The following is a 23,915-nucleotide window of genomic DNA, read 5'->3' as shown; positions in this document are numbered from 1 at the left end:
AGTCTCTGTTGTCTTTTATTCATGGATATAGCATGAGAAACTGGAATTGTGCCTGGCATGTAGTAGCTGTACAAGTATTTGGTTTGCTGAGATTACTCAGGTATTTGTCTTTGTACTAAATTCTTTCTTTGCTTCACCAAAATGACCATGACGAAATCCTGGCCTCCTTGAAATCTTGGATAATTTAAAATGCCATCCATTAAGAAATAGCCGAAAAAGTGATCTTTAAAACTACAGCCATATTCTTTGGGGTTCTGACATTAATATTGAAATATTCATCATGACATCTTTAAAGGTTCTCGGCCTTACTAAAATCCTAAAAATAATTTATCATCTCAAGGGCAAAATTAATTGAATTATTCTCTCTTCTTGAATCAAGAATTCAACTGATTGGCTGTTTATCCTCATTTTGGTGTGCTGGCACCTACAAGCGGAGCTTTGGTTTCATGATGAACTTTTAAACGCTCTTGTTAACTGCTCTCTCTGACATTTTTTTTTTCCAGGCAGAACGACCATGATTTCAGCAAGCAGCTATCTGACAATTGTTAAATATAATTGTTCAAGTATAATGAGCCTTACACCCTCCGAATGATCTTCTCTCTACAGTAAGAATTTCCTCAAATGATGTGAGATCAATGAAAATCAATGCTACAAAAACCAGTCCTTGTCTCTGAACAGTTCAGCCTAGGGGAGGAGACAAATTGGTAACTGCCTAGCCATTCTATGACATGCCAATTGCTATAGCAGATTCATTGAAAAGTGCTGTGGAAACACGGAAGAGGCGTGGTTTGGGAAAAGTTCCTGTGTGATCATTGTAGATCTTGGTATTTTTTTCATTTAAAACTGTTCATTAAGCACTTGCTAAATTCCAGGCATTATGCTTGACCCTTGGGATGGAGACATGAGTAAGAGGTTGTCTTCTGAGAGGACCTACTGATGATTATGCTATTCATGCTGATCCTGCACGTGTGGCTGAAAACATTGATTCTTGGGGAAATGACCAATTGCAACTGGTGAAGTTTTTGGAACATGCCTTTTCCATGGCGTAGTTGCTGGGCACTCAGCGTGCCAGGCACCGGCTCAGAGCTGCTGAATGGCCCATTCTCTAACTACTGGTTGTCTGGATGCCTGCGTGCTGGGGTGGACTGGCCGCTATCAGTTCCAGGAAATACTTTAACCAAATAAAGCACCCAAGACTTGTGACTACTCTTGGTCATAATCTCTTCTTTGTCTGATCCTTTCATAATGTAACAAGATTTGTATGAAAGGGCTGAATGCTTCATAAATACTTTAAAATCCTAATGTTGTTATGGTAAGAGGAAAAGACCTAAGAAAAATCAAGAAATGACTTTCAGCCATCTTTGATGAACATATAAAAATTGAGAAATTGACTGAGGATATCTGTGAATTCAGTCGCTCTAAGTTAATGTAGTAGCCAACAAGCAGGTTTTCATTACATTAAAGTTCATTGTGAAGTGCGTGTACCATGATGTAAGTGGTGTATTTAGCTATACGTGGATATAGTAAATTTGTTCTCATAACCATTAATATAGTTGAACACTAACAAATAAAATTAACTCCTAATATAGTACTGTCTAGTAGGTGCTACTCATATAATAAGTAATTCAATCACCTGAGTGACCCCATGGGGTAGGAACCATGACTATCCCCATTTTACAAGGGAGGAAAGGTGCTGTGAGGCTCACTAGCCCAAGGTCACAACTAATAAGTGGCAGAGCCAGAATTTGGACCCAGGTGATTGGGCTCTAGATGACGGTACTGCTACGTTATATTGCCACACAGGTAAGATGGGCAGGTTAGCCATTATTAGACATGTTCATTGTTTAATTCATACATATTTTAGGAGTCTGTTCGTAGTAAGTGAATGTGTGCACTCAGAAATGTGTTAAGGGAAGAATACTCAAAATGTATAATCCTAATTTAGAAACATTGTGCCTTTTAAATGTTTGTTATCTATCATCCCAAAGCCTTAAAATAACTTTCAAGAGTGACTCAGTGTGTGCTTAACCAAAATATTGCTAATGATGAAACAGCAAAACCTCAGAAGTTTTAATCACCTAATAGAAGACACACCCTGCTAATTATATCTCTCAACGTGGAGCTAGGAGTGTAGGCTATGGCACATTACTTTGTGGGGCACAGGGATTAAAGGTGGTGTGAGCTCCATGTTCCTCTGGACCTAGAATTTAAATGTTGAATGGTATCATTTTGGAGAAAATCGCTTAATATTTTATAGCAAGGTGATTTTACAAGTAAAAACCTTCAAGAAGAGTTGATGTGATTTTAAAAATCAACTTAGATGCTTGCATTTTGGATTGCTCCACTCTTACTCTTCAGCACATCAACAGGTAAGACTCCTAATTCATTAGTTCCTTAAAAATAGGGAGTATAGTGAGTCACATCCAAAATGTGATTAACATGGACTTTGAAATAATGGCTCTGTTTATATTTTGATTTTTGCCATAAAAGTATCTAAGGGAAATGCGTTAATTTAGTAATACTAAATCTGATGAGTATATAACCATCTGTTTCCAATAATATAAAAGTTGCTGGATTGTCTTGTACTGAGCTCCCAGCTCTGCATGTATTTGCCTATGGACTTGGTCCATAAGGTTCACGAGATAAATAGCTTATCTGTCAAAATCTTAATTTCTTCACTTCAAATATAGATGTGTAACAGTAAATAAGAAAACACATTCATATTTCTGATTTCAGTACCTGTTTCACTGTAGATGCTGAATGAATGAATGAATGCATAAGTAATGCTAATTGGAAATTCCAAGTTGATTTTTTCTATTTGGATCATGATTTCGGGAAGGGATTTTGGTCTGTGAACATTTCTTTTTTTTTTTTTTTTTCTGTGAACATTTCTGACCCGCTAACTCAATATTGACTTGCACTCTTTACGTCCTTATGCATCTCCTATGTATTGGTTGATTTTTGCTGTTTTTACCTCCTTGGTTCAATGGTGATCCTGTAAGCACAACAAAAGTTAGTTGATATGTTTTAACCAAAAGAGAATCAAAGAATATCACACTGTTTTTAGTCTCTGCCCTCCAGCTCTGTCCTATGGGATAAAAGTGGATGGAGCTATTGTTAGTTCTAGATATTCTAAGAAGTGTGCTCTATTTTCCATATTTGTCCTGCTCCCAAAACCGGCCTGATTTGAATGCTGAAAGCAGTTAGATTGATGAGCTCCAGAGCAGAGTTGAGTGAGTGACATTTGCCCTGGTCCATTTTCCTTTATTTGCCACCTTCTTTCCTCTGGTGGTCTCTCCTCCTCCCAGGTTCGGGGCTTCTTTGCCATCTCTACACACAGCCCACCCCTCATAATCCTCTCTGAACAAGGATGATAATATGTTTTATTTTAATCAGCAAATACAATCACCTACTATGCGCCGGGTGCTGTGTTAAGCTCCAGAGACACAGCTGTGATTGACAAGTCTTCTCTAGGCCCATCAGAAATGTACGCTTTTCAGTAGGGAGTGATTTCTGTTTGCAGGTTTATTGGATTGAACACAAATTGTAAAATGGCAACTACCAAAGAATTGAATGCAAATGGACTCTGCTACAAATTTAATGGATGCCAATATAAGTAACAGTACAAATGTGATGTAGACTCAAATTTTTAATTATGGCAGCTCTGTAATGAATATATGTGTGCTGTACAAATATACACACACACACATATAGTCTAAATTTCATATAACTGCCTATGTTTTAAAATTTATTTGGAAGCTAACTCTCTCCTCAGTTCCCTCCTTACTCAGTTTAAATCTCATGGTCCATCATGATCACTCCTTAGCATAGACATTGAACTCTCTGCTGCTCTTGCTTCTCTTGGCTTAACCTCAATCCCAGTTAAATCCAACACTCCATCTCCTTTGTACAGCTGAATGGGCAGCTGAGTGTGCCTGGAGAAAACCCCATACCATGCAGACCGTCTCACTGCGAATTCATGGTTAATCAGGCTGAAAGGGACCTTGAAGCTGCCAAGCCATCTTACTCTTCTCCCCTCGTCTATTCATATGCCTGGCTTCCTGGATTGTTTCATTCTTCTCTCTACTCAAACCTCCAACACCTTCCTGCTCACCCAGCTGATGGCCTGCATTCCTATTTCCACCTTTGTAAGAAAATGGAAACAAAGAGAAGAGGCCTTCCTGGAGCTCCCAGTACCACATCTGACCAGCTACCTGCGTGCACCTGCCCATACATTCTGCATTCTCTCTCACAAGAGATGAGCTGTCCTTGCTTCCACGAAGGCCAGCCCTTCCCCCTATGTATGTGTTACACATCTCCTCTCACCTGCTCAAGGATTCTACTCAACAATACTCTCTTCTATTTCTCCTGCCCCACCAGTTTTCTTCCTCTTTTCTCGGACATTCCCCACAGCACGCAAACGTGTTATTTCACCCATCTTTAAAACCCACTTTTGAGTTGTGTACATGAGGTTTCTTATTTCTCCTCTCCTTCTTTTTTTGAACTCACTCTAATCAGGCTTTCACCCCAGAAACTGCAATTGTCACAGCCACTAGTCACTCCCATGTTGACAAGCCAGTGGTCATTTCTCCATCCTCATCCATTTAGACTTAGCAGTATTTGGTATTCTTGATCGCTCCCTCTGCTAGCAGCAGGTTTTTTTAAGTTGGCTTCTAGGATGCCACACTCTTCTGGATTTCTTCCTGCTCCTCTGATGACTTCTTGGCAGTCTTCTCTGCTTCCCTCTCATCATCTTCCTGATGTTTTAATGATGGAGTGTCCTAGGACTCCATCCTTAGATTATCCCTCTTCTTTACCTGTCGTCACTCCCTTAGTGATCTTATCCATATTCATGACATCAAACACCAACTTTAGGTTTAAGACTTCCAAGTTCCTGTCTCCAGCTAAACTTCTCCCTGGAAATCCAGTCTCATAGTCACCTGTTCCTGTGGCATCTCCACTCTTTGTCTAATTCTTATAGAAGCTACATATGCAGAGCTGAGCTCTTGATTCCACTCCCAAATCTGTCCCTTCTAGAGTTTCTCCATCTCAGTTAATGGCAACTCCAGTCTTCTGGGAACTTCATCCATAAACCTCAACATCATCCTCAACTTTTCTATCACACCTCCCTGCCAATTAATCAGTAAATTCTTTTGGATTCTCCTCCACAATTTATCCAGAACCTGAGACCACTTCTTACTGCCTCCCCCACTACCACCACTCTCTCTTGTCTAGTTTACTACAATAGCCCCCTGGCTGTTCTCTCTGCCTCTCCCCTTCTCCTACTCCAATCTATTCTCAGAACAAAAGCCAACCTAAGTCAGTCTGCATCACTTTTCTTTCCAGGGCCCTCTAGTGACTATCCCCCTCACCTTGGAGTAAATGCTGAAGTTCTTCCAATGACCTGCCACGTGCTGCATGCTTTATTCCTCTATAGCCTCTCTAGTATCATCCTCTGCTACTTGTCTGCCATCATTCAATCCCCTGTTCCAGAATTCAGATTTTTCTTTTAATTTGAGAACGGGACTGTGGTAAGTACACTATAAAATATAAAACCCCAAGAGGAATCCGGGGCAGCACCCTGCAAACAACCACACAACTATTTTTGTGATAAAATCTATGAATATTCATATTATGTGGGATAACGAATGTATATATATAGCCTTAGGTCAGTTTTTGCTGCCAAATGAGTCTGCTGCAAATTGAAAAACAGAGGAACAAGAAAGTCATAACCCTACTTCTTTTCCCCAGAGATTTTTATATTTTGAAACCACAGAATAAGGTGCAGTGGACATGTCTTTCCTCACTGTTCCCTGAGCTCTGGTCAAGGTGGCCTCTTCATAATTCCTCAGTCATCCTAAGCACACTCCTTCCCCCAGAGGCTTGAATGTTCCCTTCCCTTTGTCTAGAATGCTGCCCTCCACCAGAAATCCCTGTACTTTGCTCCTTACCGCCTTCAGTTGTGGATTCAAATGTCTCCTATTTTAGGGGTGCATGGGCGACTCACTTGTTAAGCATCTGACTCTTGACCTCAGCTCAGGTCTTAATCTCAGGGTTGTGAGTTCAAGCCTCATGTTGGGCTCTGGGCTGGGCATGGAACCTGCCTAAGAAAACAAAAAAATACCACTTACTTTAATGAGGTCTTCCCTGGCCACTCTATTTAAACAGTAAGCCCCTCCCCACCTAAACACACGCGTACCTTCATTTTATTTACTTATTCACTGTCCCTACAACCCCACTAGCCTATACTCCTCGAGGGCTAGGATTATTTTTCCCACTGTTGAATCCCCAGTTCTGAGAATGATATCTGGTGCATAATAGGCACTCAAATAAATATTTCTTGAATAAATTAATGAATCTGTTTTAAAGATTTTCATGTCATTAAGAAAGGCTGCTCATGGTAAGATAGAGAAATGACTCATTTAGAGAATGGGAATTAAGAAAATATGAACTGATATGCCAACCTATATGATTTCTTAACCAATTAAACTTAGCTTCACGTAATGTGCTATATTTCAGATGCTCTTTTAAAGAACTTTTAGGTCAAAGAGGAAATAAAACACTTCAATTGCAGAATATATCAAAATATAATGACTCTAGAACTGAAGAAACTAGAAAAAGAACAAGTAACAGTGAAGGAAGAATTTCATTAGTGAAAATAAAAGTAGAGGTTAATACATTGGAAAAACATGAGAAAAGCAATCTAATTGATAGATATGTGTGGTGGTTGCTTAATAAAACTTAAAAAATAGAAAAATAGAAAACCATGATGACAGACTTAAATAAACACAGGGAAATAACCACAGATGTGGAAGAAATTAAAATGATTATACTTATATAAATTGAATTGAAATTCTAGATGGAAATATTACTCTTTATACCAAAATAAATCTCAGATCAATGAACATTTAAAATAAAAATGTGAAACAAGAAAAGTATTAAAGAAAACAGTGACATTGTTAATAATCTTGAAGTAAGGAAGGCTTTTCTAAACAAGAAGAAACCCCAAAGCCATAAAGGAAAAGATTGATCATTTTGTTGAGTAAAATGTAAAACTTCTATAAAACAAAAATATAAACAGCAAACTAGAATATCTTTTCTCAATAGCTGACCAAAGAGGAGCAAATCTCTCTACAATTCAAAGAGTTTTTACAAAAAATCAGAAAAAAGTGCATAGGACACGAAGATCTCACCCACAGATGTGCAAAGGGCCAGAAATGCAAATATATTCAAGTATTTAGGCAATTCAAGAAGTGCAAATTTAAAGGACCCTGGTAAGTTACAACCATAGAAGATATAGAGTATTTACAACATTCTTCATTTCAAAATCCAAACTCACTTCCATAGACTGAATAATGTATTGAGAGAGAGAGAGAGAGAGAGAGAGAGAGAGAGAGAGAGTGTGTGTGTGTGTGTGTGTGTGTGTGTATAAAGCCAGGCAATGCAAAAAATAAAGTCAGTTAGATATTCTAGAAAAAACAGAAGGTTATAATTAGAAAGGCATGATCCAGGGGCACCGGGGTAACTCAGTTGGTTAAGCATCCAATTCTTGATTTCTGCTCAAGTCATGATCTCGGGGTCATGAGATGGAGCCCCAAGTCAGGCTCTTGCTGAATGTAGACTCTGCTTGAGATTCTCTCTTTCCCTCTCCCTCTGCCCCTCCCCACCAATGCTTTCTATTTCAAATAAATAAATCTTTTTTAAAAAGGCATGATTGAATGTGAACTCATTGGTCCAAATAAGAACTGGATAGATGTGTGCTTCAACAGAAAAAACAGAATAGATTCCAGGCAAGAGAAATATTGATGGAGGAGCCGCACTATACTAGGGATACATTGAAGAGGGCACATGTTTACTCTTGCAACTAGAAAAACAAAGGCACCAGAGAATCCAGGAAAATGAAAACAGCACAAGAAAATCATGATCCAAATATGGAGCAAACTAAAATGGCACTGATCTTGAGCACTTCATGTCTATGAAAAGATAATTCATTTGAATATTCTCCTTTGAAAGGAATGGGAAACTGAATAAAGAGTGCAGACAAGGAAATGTAATTATAGCATGCTAGCTGGCTCTGAAAGGAAAAATATTTATCTAGTCATAATAATATAAATTCTGTTTATTGACATTCAATTTTTTGGAGCCAGCCTACAGACAAAACATGAAAGACTTAATTATGATTATAGAACAAAGGCTGAATGTTATCAACTTTGATGGTATGAAAGTCAAAGTGCAGCTGGCAAATCTTGGAAGATGGGAGGAAGACAGGCAACATGGCTTAAAACTTGTCTTGCAAAGGTAGGCAGCCAAGTTATGAGGAGTAGGAGGTATGGATCAAGAAACAGAAGATTACTGGAGCGCCTGGGGTGGCTCACTTGGTTAGGCATCCTACTCTTGATTTCAGCTCAGGTCCTGATCTCAGGGTCTTGAGATTGAGCCCTGCGTTGGGCTCCATGCTGGGTAATGAAGGCTGCTTAAGATTCTCTCTCTCCCTCTTCCTCTGCCCCTCCTGCCTCTATGCACACGTGCACTCTCTCTCTCTCTCTCAAAAAAAAAAAGGTTACTATTTAAGTTTACTGTGAAAGCCAATTAATGAGCTAAAAATAGTGTCATAGGAGAAAGAATTGAGACAATGGACAGCAGGACCTATCGGAGCTCTTGTCCTGAGCTTCAGGCCAGCCCTTGCCTGGCCAGCCTGGGATGCACAACCACAGTTCACCCTGTTCAGCCACTCCCAGAGAAGTGCTGTTGGTAGGGATGCTAGAGGGACACTGAGGCTCCATGTGGGAGAAGGGAGGTGTTCCTTCCTATTGGCTCCTGGTTCCTGTCAGTGCTTTACCAGCAATGACTTTTCACCCCTGCATGAACAATCATCCAATAGCAGCAGGTGGCTCCAGTTTGCAGCCGTTCTAAAAGTCTCAGAACCAGGTGCACGGTGCCCACTCACAGATGCCAACACTAGCCATATAGCCCCCCTCTTCAGGGACCAAACCCCAGCTCTGGAGACAGCACCCCTCCCCCGGGGTTAGCAGCCCTTCCTCCAAGTTTCCTCATTTGAATAACTGAACCTCTTCTGTGTCTTCCACCAGCCCCCTGATAGAAGCTGCTCCCTGCAGTTGTCACATCAGAGCTACTACATGGTTTCCCTTTTTGCCTTCAATACCTGATTGATAACAATTCGTTCTATTAAACTCTCACAGTTAAAATAACCATTGTGATTTGTTTCTTGCCCTGATCTTGTTGGCTGATCCTAATGATAGGTGGGTTAAATCCTCATTTATTATTGAAGCAAGTTCATAGATCATGTGTGACTAAAGTTAATAAATCAAACCTTGGCAGTGTAAGCACGTTATATATACATATGGGGGTAACCACCAGAAGAACTGCCGCCTCTGGAGAGAGAGCTGAGTTTGGGGGTGAGCAAGGGATATTTGATCATCTACAATTTCTTTTTAATGTACAAACACTTCTTTGATTAAAAAAATTGTAATTCTCTATTCTCTCTCTTTATATTTATTATGGAATCTCTTTAACAATGAGATTAGGGAATGGAGAAAACGCAAACTCTCTTAAAATTTTAAAGTAAAATCCGATGGACTCAAAAGTGAAAGACTTATTCAACATTTTTTGGTAAGTGATAAAAGAAAACTCTCAAATTCAAGACTTCGAACAGCTCCTCTGATACTAATAGTCACAAAATGAATAAATGAAAATCAATTTAATAAATAATAATAAATTGAATAAATAATTATTATTATTATTATTATTATTGAATAATATTATTCCTCCCTTAAACAGCAGAAAATGAAGTTGTTTTTGACTATTAAGTGAAAAAGAAAGGCCATGTTGAAAAGGTAAATCAGTCAGTGGATGACAGAAACATTAAGACTCAGTTTCCCAAAAGCTTCTCTTTGTAGAGATGAGTGAGGTGAGCGCCAGAAGAAAGAGACTTGGTTACAACTGAAGAGACCTTTGCTGTCAACTATACTCTTGGGAGACCTATGCTGGACTCTTACTGCATGTCAGGCATAGTGCTAGGCTCTGGGGACTCCAAGATCCCTTTCATCAAAAACTTTCAGTCTCATAAGAAAAGGCAGGAATTCAGGGAATTCACAGTATCCCCTCTTACGTCCAGGCCCATTCACAAGGGCTGTCCTATGTAATAGTTCATTTAGTCTTCCTATTAAGGCTGTAAGGTAAGTGGGATTAACTTCACTTTGCAGAGGAAGAAATGGAAACTCTTAAAAGGTAAAAGAATTGCCCAAAGCCAGGAATGTCTGATTCCAAAGCCACTATGCTCTCCTCTGCCACACTGTGATCTACAAAGTCATGGTCGGAAATAATATGGAAAGGAGAGAGGAGAACATATTTTAAAGAGAGTCTTCCTGAGCCAGACTTGCTTAACTTAAACGCTTATTTCAGTGAACCCTCGTGGTGGGAAACACAGCCTCTCTCTGGGCCTGGTTCCTACGATACTGACACTCCATCTTTTTGCTGCAGGAAAAGAAGTTTGCTATGAAAGGGTGGGGTGCTTTAAAGATGGTTTACCGTGGACTGGGACTTGGTCAAGACAGTTGGCAGGTTTGCCCTGGTCTCCAGAGGAGATAAATACTCGCTTTCTGCTCTACACTAGACATAATCCCAAAGCTTATCAGGTAAGCTCACTTGCTGCCTTCATATACAGGTTTTTCTAAAATAGAAGATGTAGCTCTAGATACAGAAGACCTAGGTTCACTAACTTACCCTGTCATAAACTAATGACTTTAAGGCAAATATTTTTATTTAGTGTTGTGAGCCAGATTTTCTTGTCATATTATTTGTCCTAGTATTTAAATATAAAGACTACTCTGAATCTATTGTTTCATATGAGGTAAATTTGATACTTCATTCAATTAATGTATTCATTGAGAGCCTTCCACGTGTAAGACTGTGAACAAAGTAACTATTATGTATTAAATTGAATAAACAAGATAGTATCCCAAATTTATTATATTAGGGGAAATAGGGTATATAAATAATTAACCTCTGTTGCAGCACAGATGATGACCTGTTACATAAGATACAACCAAAAGAATCTGGGAGCGTAGTGAGGAAGGACTTACCTTCCCCTTGGGGGTAGGATGGGAGCCAGGAAAGGCCTTGAGGAAGACACCTGTTTGAGGTGTGTCCTGCAGGGTGGGCAGGGCTTGCGTAAGCAGAGACATACAGGGAAATGACAAATGAACCAGCGTGGACAAATTCATACAGGAGAGAGCCTGCAGAGTACATCTGATGAATACAACATGTTGAGTTAGACTGGGGATGGAAAGGAAGTCCTCAAATATGGAGTTAGTTAGAAAAGTAGTTTAGAGACAAATTATATAACCCCTTGCTGGGGTCTTTGGAGTTCATCCTGTTGAGCCGTGAGTCTCCCACTGGGAATTTTTAAAGAGGCTGTAGCATATTTACCCTGGTTACAGTGCACCTTCTTGACCAGATCCGGGAGAGCCTGCAGGTGATTGCCAGACCGTTTAGTACCCTGCCACCCAACATGGTAACCATGAGCTACGTAGGTATTAAAATTGAATAAAATTAAAAATTCAGTTTTTGGCTGCACCAACCACCTATCAAGTGCTCAGTAGCTCCAAGTGGCTAGTGGCTACCATTTTGGACAGTGCAAATATAGGATATTTCCACCCCCACAGAAAGTTCTCTTTGAGGTTGCTAGAAAACTATAGTGCAGTTTGAATCAGACTCAGAGAACTAGCCTGAGCCAGAGAATGAGCATGAGTATGACAATAGAAAATTGACATGATAAATATCATAAGCTGTCCTGAGATCTTATACATGAGTCATAGGAAGAATAATGACCCCCTTGTCAAGAAAATTTGATTGAGGATGCTGGAGAATGAGTTATATTTTGGACCAGTGAGTTTTGGGCAGGCTATCACAAATTTTTGTCTTATAGCTCAGTGGGCAGTCTAGAGCTGGAAAAAGAGATTCCAAAGTGTCTTAACTAGAGGTGAGAGTTGAAGCCCAAAGAGTGATATGATCTCAGAGGCAGGGGGAAAAAAAAGCATGATACTAGATCCAGGTGGGGCAAGAGCATTCTCGAGAGCAAGATAATTTCCAGTCTTTTCCTGCATCTGTATAACCTTGAGGCTTACTTTCCATCAGATTTAGCCAAGATGGCCTCTGCTCTGCCTTCGCACCACACAAACAGACTCTGATTTGTAGCTGTCCACTTAATAGACACACACACACACACACACACACACACACACACACACGTATGGGCACCGGGCTCTTCACTGAATATGCCATTTGCTCTGTAGATGACAGCTCTATCTAAAACAAAGAAGAAAAGTCCTACTTTTGGGTACAGAGAAATTTACAAAGAAAGTGTACTCAAAAGTGTGATTTCTATAACTATTAAAAAGCAGAGAGAGGAATATTGCTCAGCGTTAAAAAGAAATGAAATTGTGGTAGATGCTACAATATGGAAAAACCTTGAAAACATTTTTGCTAAATTAGATAAGCTAGACACAAAAGGACAAACATTGTATAATTCCCGTTACGTGAAACACCTAGAATAGTCAAATTCGTAGAGATAGAAAAGTAGAATAATAGTTACCAGGGGCTGGAGGAGGGAACAATGGAGAGTTACTATTTAAAGATGTAGGATTTCTGGATGCCTGGGTGGCTCAGTAGTTGAACGTCTGCCTTCGGCTCAGGTCGTGATCCTGGGGTCCCTCTTCTCCCTCTGCCTATGTCTCTGCCTCTCTCTGTGTGTCTCTCGTGAATGAAAGAATAAACTCTTAAAAAAAAAAAAAAGGTGTAGGATTTCAGTTTGGAATGATAAAAAATTCAAGAGGGATGGAACTGATGGTTGTACAACAATACTAGTGGCTTAATGTTGCTAAATTGTGTACTTAAAAATGGTTAAGATGTTAATTTCTATATTATGTATATTTTACCACAATTTTTTTTTAATGTAAAGAGAATCTATGTTGAATACAAATGTTTCAGAGCGGGTTAGGATGTGTGTGTGCATTCAGGACTAACTATATCCCCTGGTCTTGACCCTCAATCCACTTAGGACTCATTGGTTCTTTATCCTTCTGCATAGTGGCCATGCACTTGAACACTCGCAGAGCACAGGCACTAAAAGAAGTGATGAAGGTCAGTCTTTAGGAGAATCTGGACCACGCTAAAGGCAATGAAAAAATATCAGACACCAAGCACTCTCCTAATAAGGTGACCATAAAGGCAGTATTCCTCACATATTTCCCACTCCCTTCCATTTGGAAAAAAAAAAACCACACACAACAAACCAGATCTGTACCTGAATTATGCAATGGATGGAAGCCTGAGTCTTGGAGTCAGCATGTTTTGTACCAACAGTGAGGATATAGGATAAGTGAAGGTACAGTACTAAAAACCCGAATTGCCCCAGGCTTGACTCACATGCTACACTGTGCAAATCTGACTTTGTGCATGACAAAGCAGAAGTTAACCATGCAATGTTAACATACTCTTTTCTCGGAGGGAGGAATTGTTAAAGCTAAACATGGTGCAATAAACTTGACTCTTCTGAGAGTCATAAGTCTTCCCAGCTACATTTCGGCAAGAATAAATCCAACCTGCTATCCCCTAGAGTGGCTCATACAGTCGCTAGTGGTGACACATATTTTGCATAATTAGTAGTAGTCTCTGGGCCTGCAGCTTTTCTCAAGGCTGGGACATACCTAACTGGTGACTGCTTTTGATTTACTAACAAATGAGATCACCTAGAGTGTAGTCATGCTTTGTAGAATGGGTTGATCTCAGATCAGTTAGGTTCTATGATTCCTCAAAGAACATTAAAAGTAAAGGCCTGAGCACCCAGTTAAACATTGTGACCTTAACTAGCCCTTGCTGAGGGTAACCTGTTCTGTCCCAATGCCCTTGTATGGTTCTGTGCTTGTGGCAGCAGAAGCTGAGGTGTCTTCTTGGACTTGATTATATGATGTTGTTTTGAGTTTCCTGTTTTCTGGGTTAGTATGCCATTTCACAGGGGTGTGCCAGATTGAATAAAGTGAACAAAAGTGTTTTTCTATCTTTCCTATTTTATTAAATTCTTTAAGGCTTTCATGACGGTGGAGGATGCTTTGATCCCACAATACGTGTCAGATTGCCACTTTGAAGCTTTCACAAGGCCCCATATCCAGCTATTCTCACGATGGAGAAAGATTAAAAAAACTTTTTCTCCCAAGACCCCTTTCCCAAATTGATTTGCTTTTTTTTTTTTTTTTGACATAGAAATAGAAATATAGTTGGTGTTTAAGGAGCTCCAGCTGGAGTTGGAATTAACATCTGGATTCTTTTAGATATATAGATGGACAAATGTTTTTGCACTTGGATTCCATTATGCAGCAGAGCAGGGCTTCCAGGAAAGCCCAGATACATCAGCAAATCCACATCTGCTCTGGGCCCTATCAGTATAAAACAGTATGGTCAGATCCCAACTTGAGAGCTCAGCGGTGGAACACATGGCTTCAGAGAAAGACCATGTGGGTTTCAGCCCCCCCACTCCAGGGCTCCTTAGCTGGAGTGCTTTTGGACAAGTGACTTGATTTCTCATTTGTGCCCTCTCCTAATCTGTAGTTAGTACCTACCTCAGTGTTGTGGAGTTAAAATGAACTACACTATAAAGTGCTTAGAACAAGTCCTGGCGCATGGGCAGATACAAGCATAACTATATTATAGTTACTGCATAAACCAACTTAAGATTCTCATCACTGCTTACTATCTCGAAGATACTTTAACTAGCCAGCAAGTTGTATGATTAATTTGCATGTTACTATTAAACACAGGTAGCTAGTAATAGGCTCTTTGTTTGAAGGCTCTTTGTTATAGGATTCACCATTGTCAAACCTGCAATTTGCTGATTAGAGTGTTCATTTTTTTTCTCAAAATAGAATTTTGAGCATTACCTGCATTGTGCCTTTTCATTTTTCTCTTAATAACAAAATCACTTTAAATTCATAGTGTCACTTAAAGTGAGTTTGGTTGGTTATAAAAACAATCCAACAAAATACAAGAAACACAAAAGAAGATTTAAGGCAATTACATAAAATTATCTTTAATATACTATTGTACTCATGTGATGAGATCCTCACCTTTATTCCTCACTTGTAAAGTGGGGTGAACAATCTGTTTTGCCACTTTTGTAGCGTGCTTCTAAGCCTCAAATAGCACATTATTGACAACAGAGATTTACTATACAAATGTAAGGCTGACGAAGTCCTGACTGAGACTGACCCAACATCGTCTTATAAACCTCGCCTTAAAATCAAATACTTTTCTTTCCTTGCCTTGTGATTAAATGTGTATATTGTATTTTATAATGCATTAATAATTTCTTGGTACTTTACAGTGTGTAGCAGTAACTATTTCTTTGGTAAAAAATATATTAAAGAAGGCTGTTAAATCAAATTTAGTGGAAGACTTTTGAGCAGAGTTAGAATAATTCTACTAAATGTCAAATAACATTGAATTATTATTTTACCTTAATCTCTTTTCACTTGAAATAGGAGATCAGTGCAGTTAATTATCTAACTATCCAAACCTCGCACTTTGGAACAGACAAGGTGACCCGCATCAACATACCTGGATGGAAATCAGATGGAAAGTGGCAGCAAGACATGTGCCATGTATGATGTGAATAAACTCTTCTTCATTCTAGTGTAAAACCTGTATATTTAACAGGAATGTAGTTTGCATATATTAATGCATATTCATGGGAATTTGTCCATTCAGTTACATTGTCCCTGTCCCAAGGCCCCATTTCTGCTCACTTATTATGGATTGCATAGATTATAATGGGAGCATATTTCTTTGTAATTATTCTTTGATAAATTCTCACTTTTGATGAAAGATTGAATGATATGATAAATTTCTCACTTACGGGAAAAAAATGTTCCAGGTTCACTCCAAGAAATTAATTTTTCTCTCTTACACTCAAGATTAATAGAGTGCTAACATAGTAAGCAATTAATTATTTGTAAGGCCATATAGTAGAGTCAGATGCCTGAATTTATACCATGGTTCTACTTACCATGGTCGTGGGCAAGTTTAATTAACCTATCTGTGCTTTGGATTCCTTATTTGTAAAAGAGGATTAAATAAATTAATATATGTAAAAGGGTTAGGACAGGACCTAGCATGCAGTAGGTTCTCAATATTTAGTAGTGTTATTTCTTATAATGGAAGCTGTTGCTCAGTCACTTTGGCTTTCTTTAATTCTTATTTCTTAAATACTTATAATAAATCTTTGTATCAGGCGTTACTACAAGTAGAAGATGTGAACTGCATTAACATAGACTGGATTAACGGTTCGCTGGAGTACATCCATGCTGTAAACAATCTCCGAGTTGTTGGTGCTGAGGTGGCATATTTTATTAATGTTCTCACGGTAAGAAAAGTTGCTTTTCCAAAAATCATGTTTAATTAGTTTTGCATCATAATACCAAGAATTTGAGTCTCTTTTTTTTGGCTTTTTTGTTAGCTTACACGCGTTCTGAACATGTGAGATATTAATCATTCGTGTATGGTGAGCAGATAAGGGAAATTACTTCTTGGGAAAGAAGTGACTGTGGTTCTGCAAAGCACCACTTGGTGGCAATGTCTCTTCACAGGCTCTTCACCAAATGCTTCCCCACCCTTAATCCCACCCCCAAGGTCGCTTCTAGGGTCAGCGTGTAGGACCCTCTCTCCTGCTAGTTAGTTTTCATTGCATTGTAAACCTATCCTTAATGTTTATAAACTGTTCCCATTAGACGAATGCTATTTGTTTAGAATGTGAAATACATTTTCCCACAGAAATTGGGCTCTGTGGCAGTGAATTAGTTAGGTCTACAGTCGAGTCCAGGCACAATAACCTATACGTTTTCTAAAAAAATAAAATAGACTTTGCTATTTATGAGGGATATACCCGGAGACATTTATAAATCTCCAAATGCCCTCCCATTATAGAAAGTAATTTCCCACCATAAAATGCAGTGAAGTAAAATCTAAAGATTTATGACCCTTTCAGACTCTTAAGGAGGAGGGCTCACTCATTCATTCAACAAATACTTTTCTCTGCGCTGGCTGTGGGCTAGGCACTGTTCTAGACGCTGAAGATCCGCAGTGAGTGAGACAGTGTTTCTTCTCTCATAATGTGTGGAGACGGTTCCATAAAGAAGTCCAAGGCAATGGGATGGGGGGAGACTGGAGCAGCAGCTCACCTAGATGGGCAGCCAGGGGAGGTGATACTGGAATCCTGAGCACAAGGAGGAAGCAGCTGGAGAGGAATCAGGGAGCCAAGTACTCACCTGTGCCCCCACACTGCTTGTCTGCTCTTCCTGCTGTCAGGGGAGACCAGGGCAGAAGAAGGTACCTAGAATGGGTCTTTGCATTCAAAGGATGAAATCAGATTCATTTCCTCTTCAGAGAAAAACTTGTCCTAAGTTTTTGTGAATTTCTTCGCTGATCCTGGAGCTTGGGCTGTGGGCTCTTCTAGGCCCAGGAAATAAAGAGCAGTGGCTTGTAGGAGAGGAAGTGTTTGCTGAACTGAAGGGGAAAGCATTTGCTGAGGTACATGTTCAGTGAATCAATGGGGACAGAGGAGGAGAAGGGGGTGGAGGGCTGATCTCAGATACCAGGCCATAAAGGAAGAAAGACAGAAAGAAAGCAGAGATTAAAAGGGGTCCTGACTCTGGGAAACAAAGGGGTTGCAGAAGGGAAGGTGGGGGAAGGGTGCAGAAGGGTGCAGAAGGGTGGGGGATGGGGTAACTGGGTGACTGGCATTAAGGCAGGCTCGTGAGGTGATGAGCATGGATGTTATACTATATGTTGGCAAATTGAATTTAAATTTAAAAGAAATGAAAAGAAAAGGAAAAATAACAAAAGGATGGCAGCAGTGGAAGAAGGGGTCTCCTAATGACCAGGAGATATCCTGAGCAGCCATTGACGTGTAAATGAGTGAAAATACTCTTTTTTTTTTTTTTTTTTTGAAAACACTCTTAAAAAAGCAGCACATAATATTGTTATTACTGGTGGGGAAAAAGGCAGAACATTTGATCAAATGACAAATTCATCCAAGTGAAGGCAACTGCTTGATTTTCACTGTTCTCATCAAGAGAACTCAAAGCTTAGATGAAACTTAAAAATGCTTGCTCTTATTTTCCTCTTTAAGTTGTGTGTGTGTGTGTGTGTGTGTGTGAACTCTTAAGCATATAGTCATTTTGTGAATATTCTTGAAAACTCCTCTTTGAAAACCAAAGTCAGCCCAGACATGTGTAGAGTTGCCCTCAAGTGGAGGAGATGGACACAGGTAAGATGGGTACCAGCCTGGGCACGACTACACTTGACCTGTGTTGGAAGTGTGCTGGGTCTCCGGAAGAATGGGCATGGGCTGGAAGCCACAGAGGCAGTGGCTGGGCTGTTCTATTCCTGAGGACCCTGAGGACCCTTAGCACAGGGAGAAGAACCTGACAGGAGGCATTCCTCCAAGCCTGCCTGGTGCTTTCTCCTTCAGCCAGACAAGGGGGGATGTGGGGGTCACTTTGTCCGTTGACTAGTCCCCATCCTGTATGTGAGAGGGACAAACATGTCAAGCATATGTCAAGAACATTTAAGGCATTTGTCCTGGTCTTCTAAAAATATTTGTTCTGTTTTCCTTTAAAAATCCTATCAGAAAAAATTTGGATATTCTCCTTCTAAAGTTCACTTGATTGGCCACAGCGTGGGAGCACATCTGGCTGGGGAAGCTGGGTCAAGGGTACCAGGCCTTGGAAGAATAACTGGTAAGCGCGCCCCGGAGTTGGGCCTTGAATTTGCTTGCACATTGGTCTACACTCAAAATCAATTATCTGCAGTGCCAAATTAAGTAGAGGAGGCAAATGTTAGGTAGGAGAAAATGAGATCCAACGAAACGTAAAAGTGTTTTCAAAGCCGGAGGGTGCAGATCTACAGTTCTACAGAATGTTCACTGTGGCATTATCCGTGGCAGCAAAGTAATAGAAGCTGACCACCAATGGGTACAGGATGGCTGAGGAATTGTGATGCACGCCAGGCTTTGCAACTCCGTACTTCAAATACAAAGAATGCGACAGAGCCCAGCTAATGGTGCTGGAAGGATGTCCTTGACACATCTGGGTCGCAGCTCACAGCAGATGCTGGCTATGTGGTACTGGTTTAAGGACTGTGCCATGCTGTTCCAGTTGCTAAAGTGTTTAATGTTATCCATAAATATACTGTTAAGTCTAAAAATTCATTGCAGGGACGCCTCTGTGGCTGAGCGGGGTAAGTGTCTGCCTTGGGCTCCAGTCACGATCCTAGGGTCCTGGAATCAAGTCCCACGTCAGGCTCCCTTCTCAGCTGGTAGCCTGCTTCTCCCTCTCCCTCTGCCCATCCCCCTGCTGGTGCTCTCTCTCTCTCTCTCAAATAAATAAATAAATATTGCAGAGAGTCAAGTATATATACTGTGAATTAGCATTCACTGTGAATTAGATTTTCGAGAATGATAAACTATTCATATCCCTTCCCTGTATTCTGACTTCCAAACCAATTGAGTCAGATGGATGGAGACCAAAATATCAGCTCCAATATCAACAAGTTGGGCTGGCCTCTCTCTCCTCTGCATCCCCAACCAACATTCAGTCAACAGGTACCAGGCCTCTTGTCTGCTTTGCGCCTGTCTGTCCCTGGCCACAGTCCCAGTTCAGGCCCTCTTAATCACTTGCCTGGGTTTGGCCACTCCTGACTGGTCCCCCAGCCCAAATCCCCGGGAGTGCCACACCAAGTCATCATGTTTCCAAACACAGGCCACGTCACTCACTGCTGGAACTTTCCATTGCCCAAAGCTTCTTAGCTTCTCACATAAATGGTTCATGTTTCATCATGGTTTTTCATATTTCTGTCTCTTGGCAATGTTACTGCCCCTTGCCCTAAAAGGCCACTGTTCATCTTTCAAGATTTATTTCAAAGCCGCCTTCCTCAGGCAGAGTTAATTCTCTGTACTTCCCATATCCTTTGAAATATGCTTCTATTGTATCCAAAAATGCAACTCCTGTATTGCATGTTATGTGTGTGTGTTTGTGTGTGTGTGTGTGTGTATTCATCTGTTTATTTTGATAGACTCTGAACTACTAAGAAAATCTCCCTTACCACCACCCCTCCCCATGCCTGGCACATAATAGGTGCACATTTCCTGTTGCTTAAAACAATAAACTGCAGTTCTGTGGACATATATACACACATATACCTATGCTTTATTTTTTTAAAGAATTTTATTTATTATTATTTTTTAAATATTTATTTATTTATTCACAGAGATACAGAGAGAGAGAGAGAGAGAGAGAGAGAGAGAGAGGCAGAGACACAGGCAGAGAGAGAAGCAGGCTCCATGCAGGGAGCCCGACGTGGGACTCGATCCCGGGGCCTCCAGGATCACACCCCAGGCTGCAGGCGGCGTTAAATCGCTGTGCCACGGGGGCTACCCTATACCTATGCTTTAAATTCAAATTTGAACTTGAAGTATTTTTTTCTAAAAAGAGTTCAGAACTCCAAATTACATGCAGAATGTTTTGCCTCTGCAGCCTCTTGGTATAGCAGACTTTTCCTGCTGAAAGCATCTTCTTTCTCCCAGCTCCCAAATCCCAACCGCAATGCCAGCCGACTGCCACCTTTCTTCTCTGGTACCATAAAATTGTGTTTTTATTCTGAAGTTGCCGGGTAGCAAAAATCCCCCTTTGCTCTAAGTTTTCAAGCACAGGGAAAAGGAGAAATGGGCACATTTGTGAAGATGGGAGTTCCTGGGGCCTGAACAGCCTGTAAGCATTTCAGCCATAAATGAAAGGGAGGAACATTGCTGTTCATGTATTAAAAATTGTGCAGGATTACCATAAATTTGTGAAGATTTTGTTTTTCTCAATTTTGACTTCAAAAATCAGATACTATCAACTCCCAATTTTTCCTTCCGAGTGAATTATCCCATTGAGTAAATAGAAAACAATACATTTTTAGAGGCTCTCTGAAAGTCTGAAGGTTGCTATTATTTGGATGTTGCAATCTATATTCCTCGTAATTGGTTGGTTTTTGAACAGTCATGTTCCTTGAATAACAAAGAACTAAAATTTCAAGAAAGAGATAGTAGCTTTATCATAAAATCAGTTAAAAGCAAAATTAAATGATAGGTTTTAGGACATGAATAAGTTGAACCTTCTGTTGCTTTTCCTCCTGAGACGTCCTAGAAGCACAAATGCAGGACCCCACTTCCCTGCTGTTTGCCTGTCCTCTGATCAATAGTCTGAGGTGTGTCTCCTATATTTGGATGCATCTCTGCAGGGCTCTTGACCTCATCAGAAGTTTGCAGTCAATCAGTGACTACACACTAAACAACCAAACAAACTTCCTGGAGTTGAAGATTGATTCTCAGACTGTTGTGTCTTGTAAGCCTGGTGCACAAACATTCACTTCTCACTCCTGCCACATTTCCACAGGGGTCAGCTGCCACCCTGCTCTGAGTCCTCTCCACTCTGGGATCCAGTCTCCACTTTAAAGCAGAGGGATTTTGCTAAAATGTAAATCTTCCCTTTTGCAAACTTGTAAGAGCTTCGCATTGCCAACCAGATGATGTCCAAACTCTTTTGCATGGTTCAGATTACACCTGGCTCCTGCTTATGATGCTATCTTTCTCTTCCATCCAATTCTAAAACTCTGTACACCAGGCCTCGAAGAGTCTCTTTCTCGCCCCTGGCATGCTGCTGACCCCTCTTTACCCTGGCTGACTCTTCTGGTTCCTCAGGTCTCCACTCGCATTTCCCATCTCCAGCAGAAGCATGCCCCAATTTTCTAAGACTGTTTTCCTTGTTGCTTCCCTATGCTTGCATAATACCTATGCTCACCTCTGTCTGCACCGAGTGCACTAGATCAAGGTGCTTTCCCCATCAAACAGAAACTTCCTTAAGCTTGTACCCAAATGCTGAACCTAATAATAGTGCTTGAAAAATAATTGTCAAATGTGAAAAATGAATGGATATGTGAATGGTCATAACATCCTGGAGACCTCTAGGTGTCTTACCTTTATCTTTATTAGATGTCTGAAAATGAGACAGTCAGCTGAAGGTCTAGACATTTGGGCTTTTAGTTCATTTTGCCTCCAATATATGGTGACCTTATCAAGTCACTTCGCTTTACTGGGTATCAGGCTTTTCATTTGTAATGGAATGAAGTGGAAATAAGTGAGCCATAGCTGAAAACTAAGTTTAAGTGTATTGCTTTGTCGATTGATGTTTACATATTGAAGAACTCTTATCTTTTACTTTTATTTATATTTTTGTATACAGATATTACTTTTGAGATCATCTGCAATCCATAACCTTAATTATGTATACGGTAATCTGTGTACAGACCCTAGAATTTGATTTTTTTTTCTGACCTTGTTACTTGTTTTGACACTGTCTGGACACAGCCTTACTTGTATAGGAATCTGACATTGTAATGTATAGACCTGCATGTATGTACTCAATTTATGTGTCTGTAATTTGTCTTGGGTGGTGTTGGACCTATATAAATCATAAAGGAAAGAATACCTTGCCCTCACCATCTATCTTCCAAAATAACCACACTATGAATGTGTTCTTGTATAGAACATGTCTTGGTTTAATGGGTGCTTATGCGTTTTCCCAGGATTGGACCCAGCTGGGCCATATTTCCATAATACTCCAAATGAAGTTAGGCTGGACCCCTCGGATGCCAACTTTGTTGATGTTATTCATACAAATGCAGTTCGATTGCTCTTTGAGTTTGGTAAGTTTTTAATACAAACAGAAACTACACTGAAGCATGGAAAAGAATTTTAGAAGCATTTATCCTGTTTTTATCTATTTCAGGTGCCGGAACTATTAATGCTTGTGGTCACCTTGACTTTTACCCGAACGGAGGGAAGCACATGCCAGGATGTGAAGACTTAATTACACCTTTATTTAGCTTTGATTTCAGTGCTTACAAGGAAGGTAAATGCTTCCTAAAATATGAAGCTGGCTACTATAACATTCACTTAGCTCCTGCCTTGGACAGGATCCATACTCTTTTGCACATAATATAATATAAAAATATATGGTAGTGCAAAACACAGTCACATGTAGAAAGCTCCCACCAGTTGTGAGCTCTGCAAGATCAGGGTTTGTGTCTTAGTTATCTTTGTATCCCCAGAGCCTATCCGAATATCTAACATATTGTAGTCACTCAATATAAACAAGGAGGATATGTTCATTCATTCTGCAAGATGTATTGAGTGCCTACTATGTGCCAGGCATTATTCTGGGAATAGTAGATGTAGGAATGAATACAAAAGACAAAAAAAAAAAAAAAACCCTCCATACTGGCCAAGAAGGGTCTGACTCCCTCGCAGATTGGTGTGATCCTGAGAGACTCCTATGGTGTTGCACAAGTACGTTTTGTGACAGGCAATAAAATCTTGAGAATTCTTAAGTCCAAGGGACTTGCACCTGATCTCCCTGAGGATCTGTACCATTTGATTAAGAAAGCTGTTGCTGTTCGAAAGCATCTTAAGAGGAACAGAGGGATCCCTGGGTGGCGCAGCGGTTTGGCGCCTGCCTTTGGCCCAGGGCGCGATCCTGGAGACCCAGGATCGAATCCCACATCGGGCTCCCGGTGCATGGAGCCTGCTTCTCCCTCTGCCTGTGTCTCTGCCTCTCTCTCTATCTCTCTGTGACTATCATAAATAAATAAAAAAAAAAAAATTTTAAAAAAAAAAAAAATAAGAGGAACAGAAAGGATAAGGATGCCAAATTCCAACTGACTCTGATTGAGAGCCATATTCACCGATTGGCTCGATATTATAAGATTAAATGAGTCCTCCCCCTCAATTGGAAATATGAGTCATC

General features: G+C 40.2%; 1 protein-coding gene across 1 annotated transcript in view; it reads left to right on the top strand.

Moving 5' to 3' along the window:
* Window positions 1-2,173: 2,173 nt before the first annotated feature.
* The window catches only part of PNLIPRP3 (pancreatic lipase related protein 3), a 33,274-nt gene continuing 11,532 nt past the window's right edge, over window positions 2,174-23,915 (top strand). The window contains exons 1-7 of the mRNA XM_041745389.1: window positions 2,174-2,369; window positions 10,501-10,655; window positions 15,555-15,674; window positions 16,304-16,435; window positions 18,701-18,809; window positions 22,696-22,815; window positions 22,899-23,021. Of these exons, the coding sequence (XP_041601323.1) occupies window positions 2,321-2,369; window positions 10,501-10,655; window positions 15,555-15,674; window positions 16,304-16,435; window positions 18,701-18,809; window positions 22,696-22,815; window positions 22,899-23,021 (808 nt within the window). The 5' untranslated portion in view covers window positions 2,174-2,320. The remainder of the gene's footprint in view (window positions 2,370-10,500; window positions 10,656-15,554; window positions 15,675-16,303; window positions 16,436-18,700; window positions 18,810-22,695; window positions 22,816-22,898; window positions 23,022-23,915) is intronic.

This window comes from Vulpes lagopus, chromosome 2 (assembly GCF_018345385.1).
Source record: "Vulpes lagopus strain Blue_001 chromosome 2, ASM1834538v1, whole genome shotgun sequence".
In the NCBI taxonomy this organism is placed as follows: domain Eukaryota; kingdom Metazoa; phylum Chordata; class Mammalia; order Carnivora; family Canidae; genus Vulpes; species Vulpes lagopus.
The sequence above is the reverse complement of the archived record's forward strand: the minus strand, read 5'-3'. Positions and strand labels throughout refer to the sequence as shown.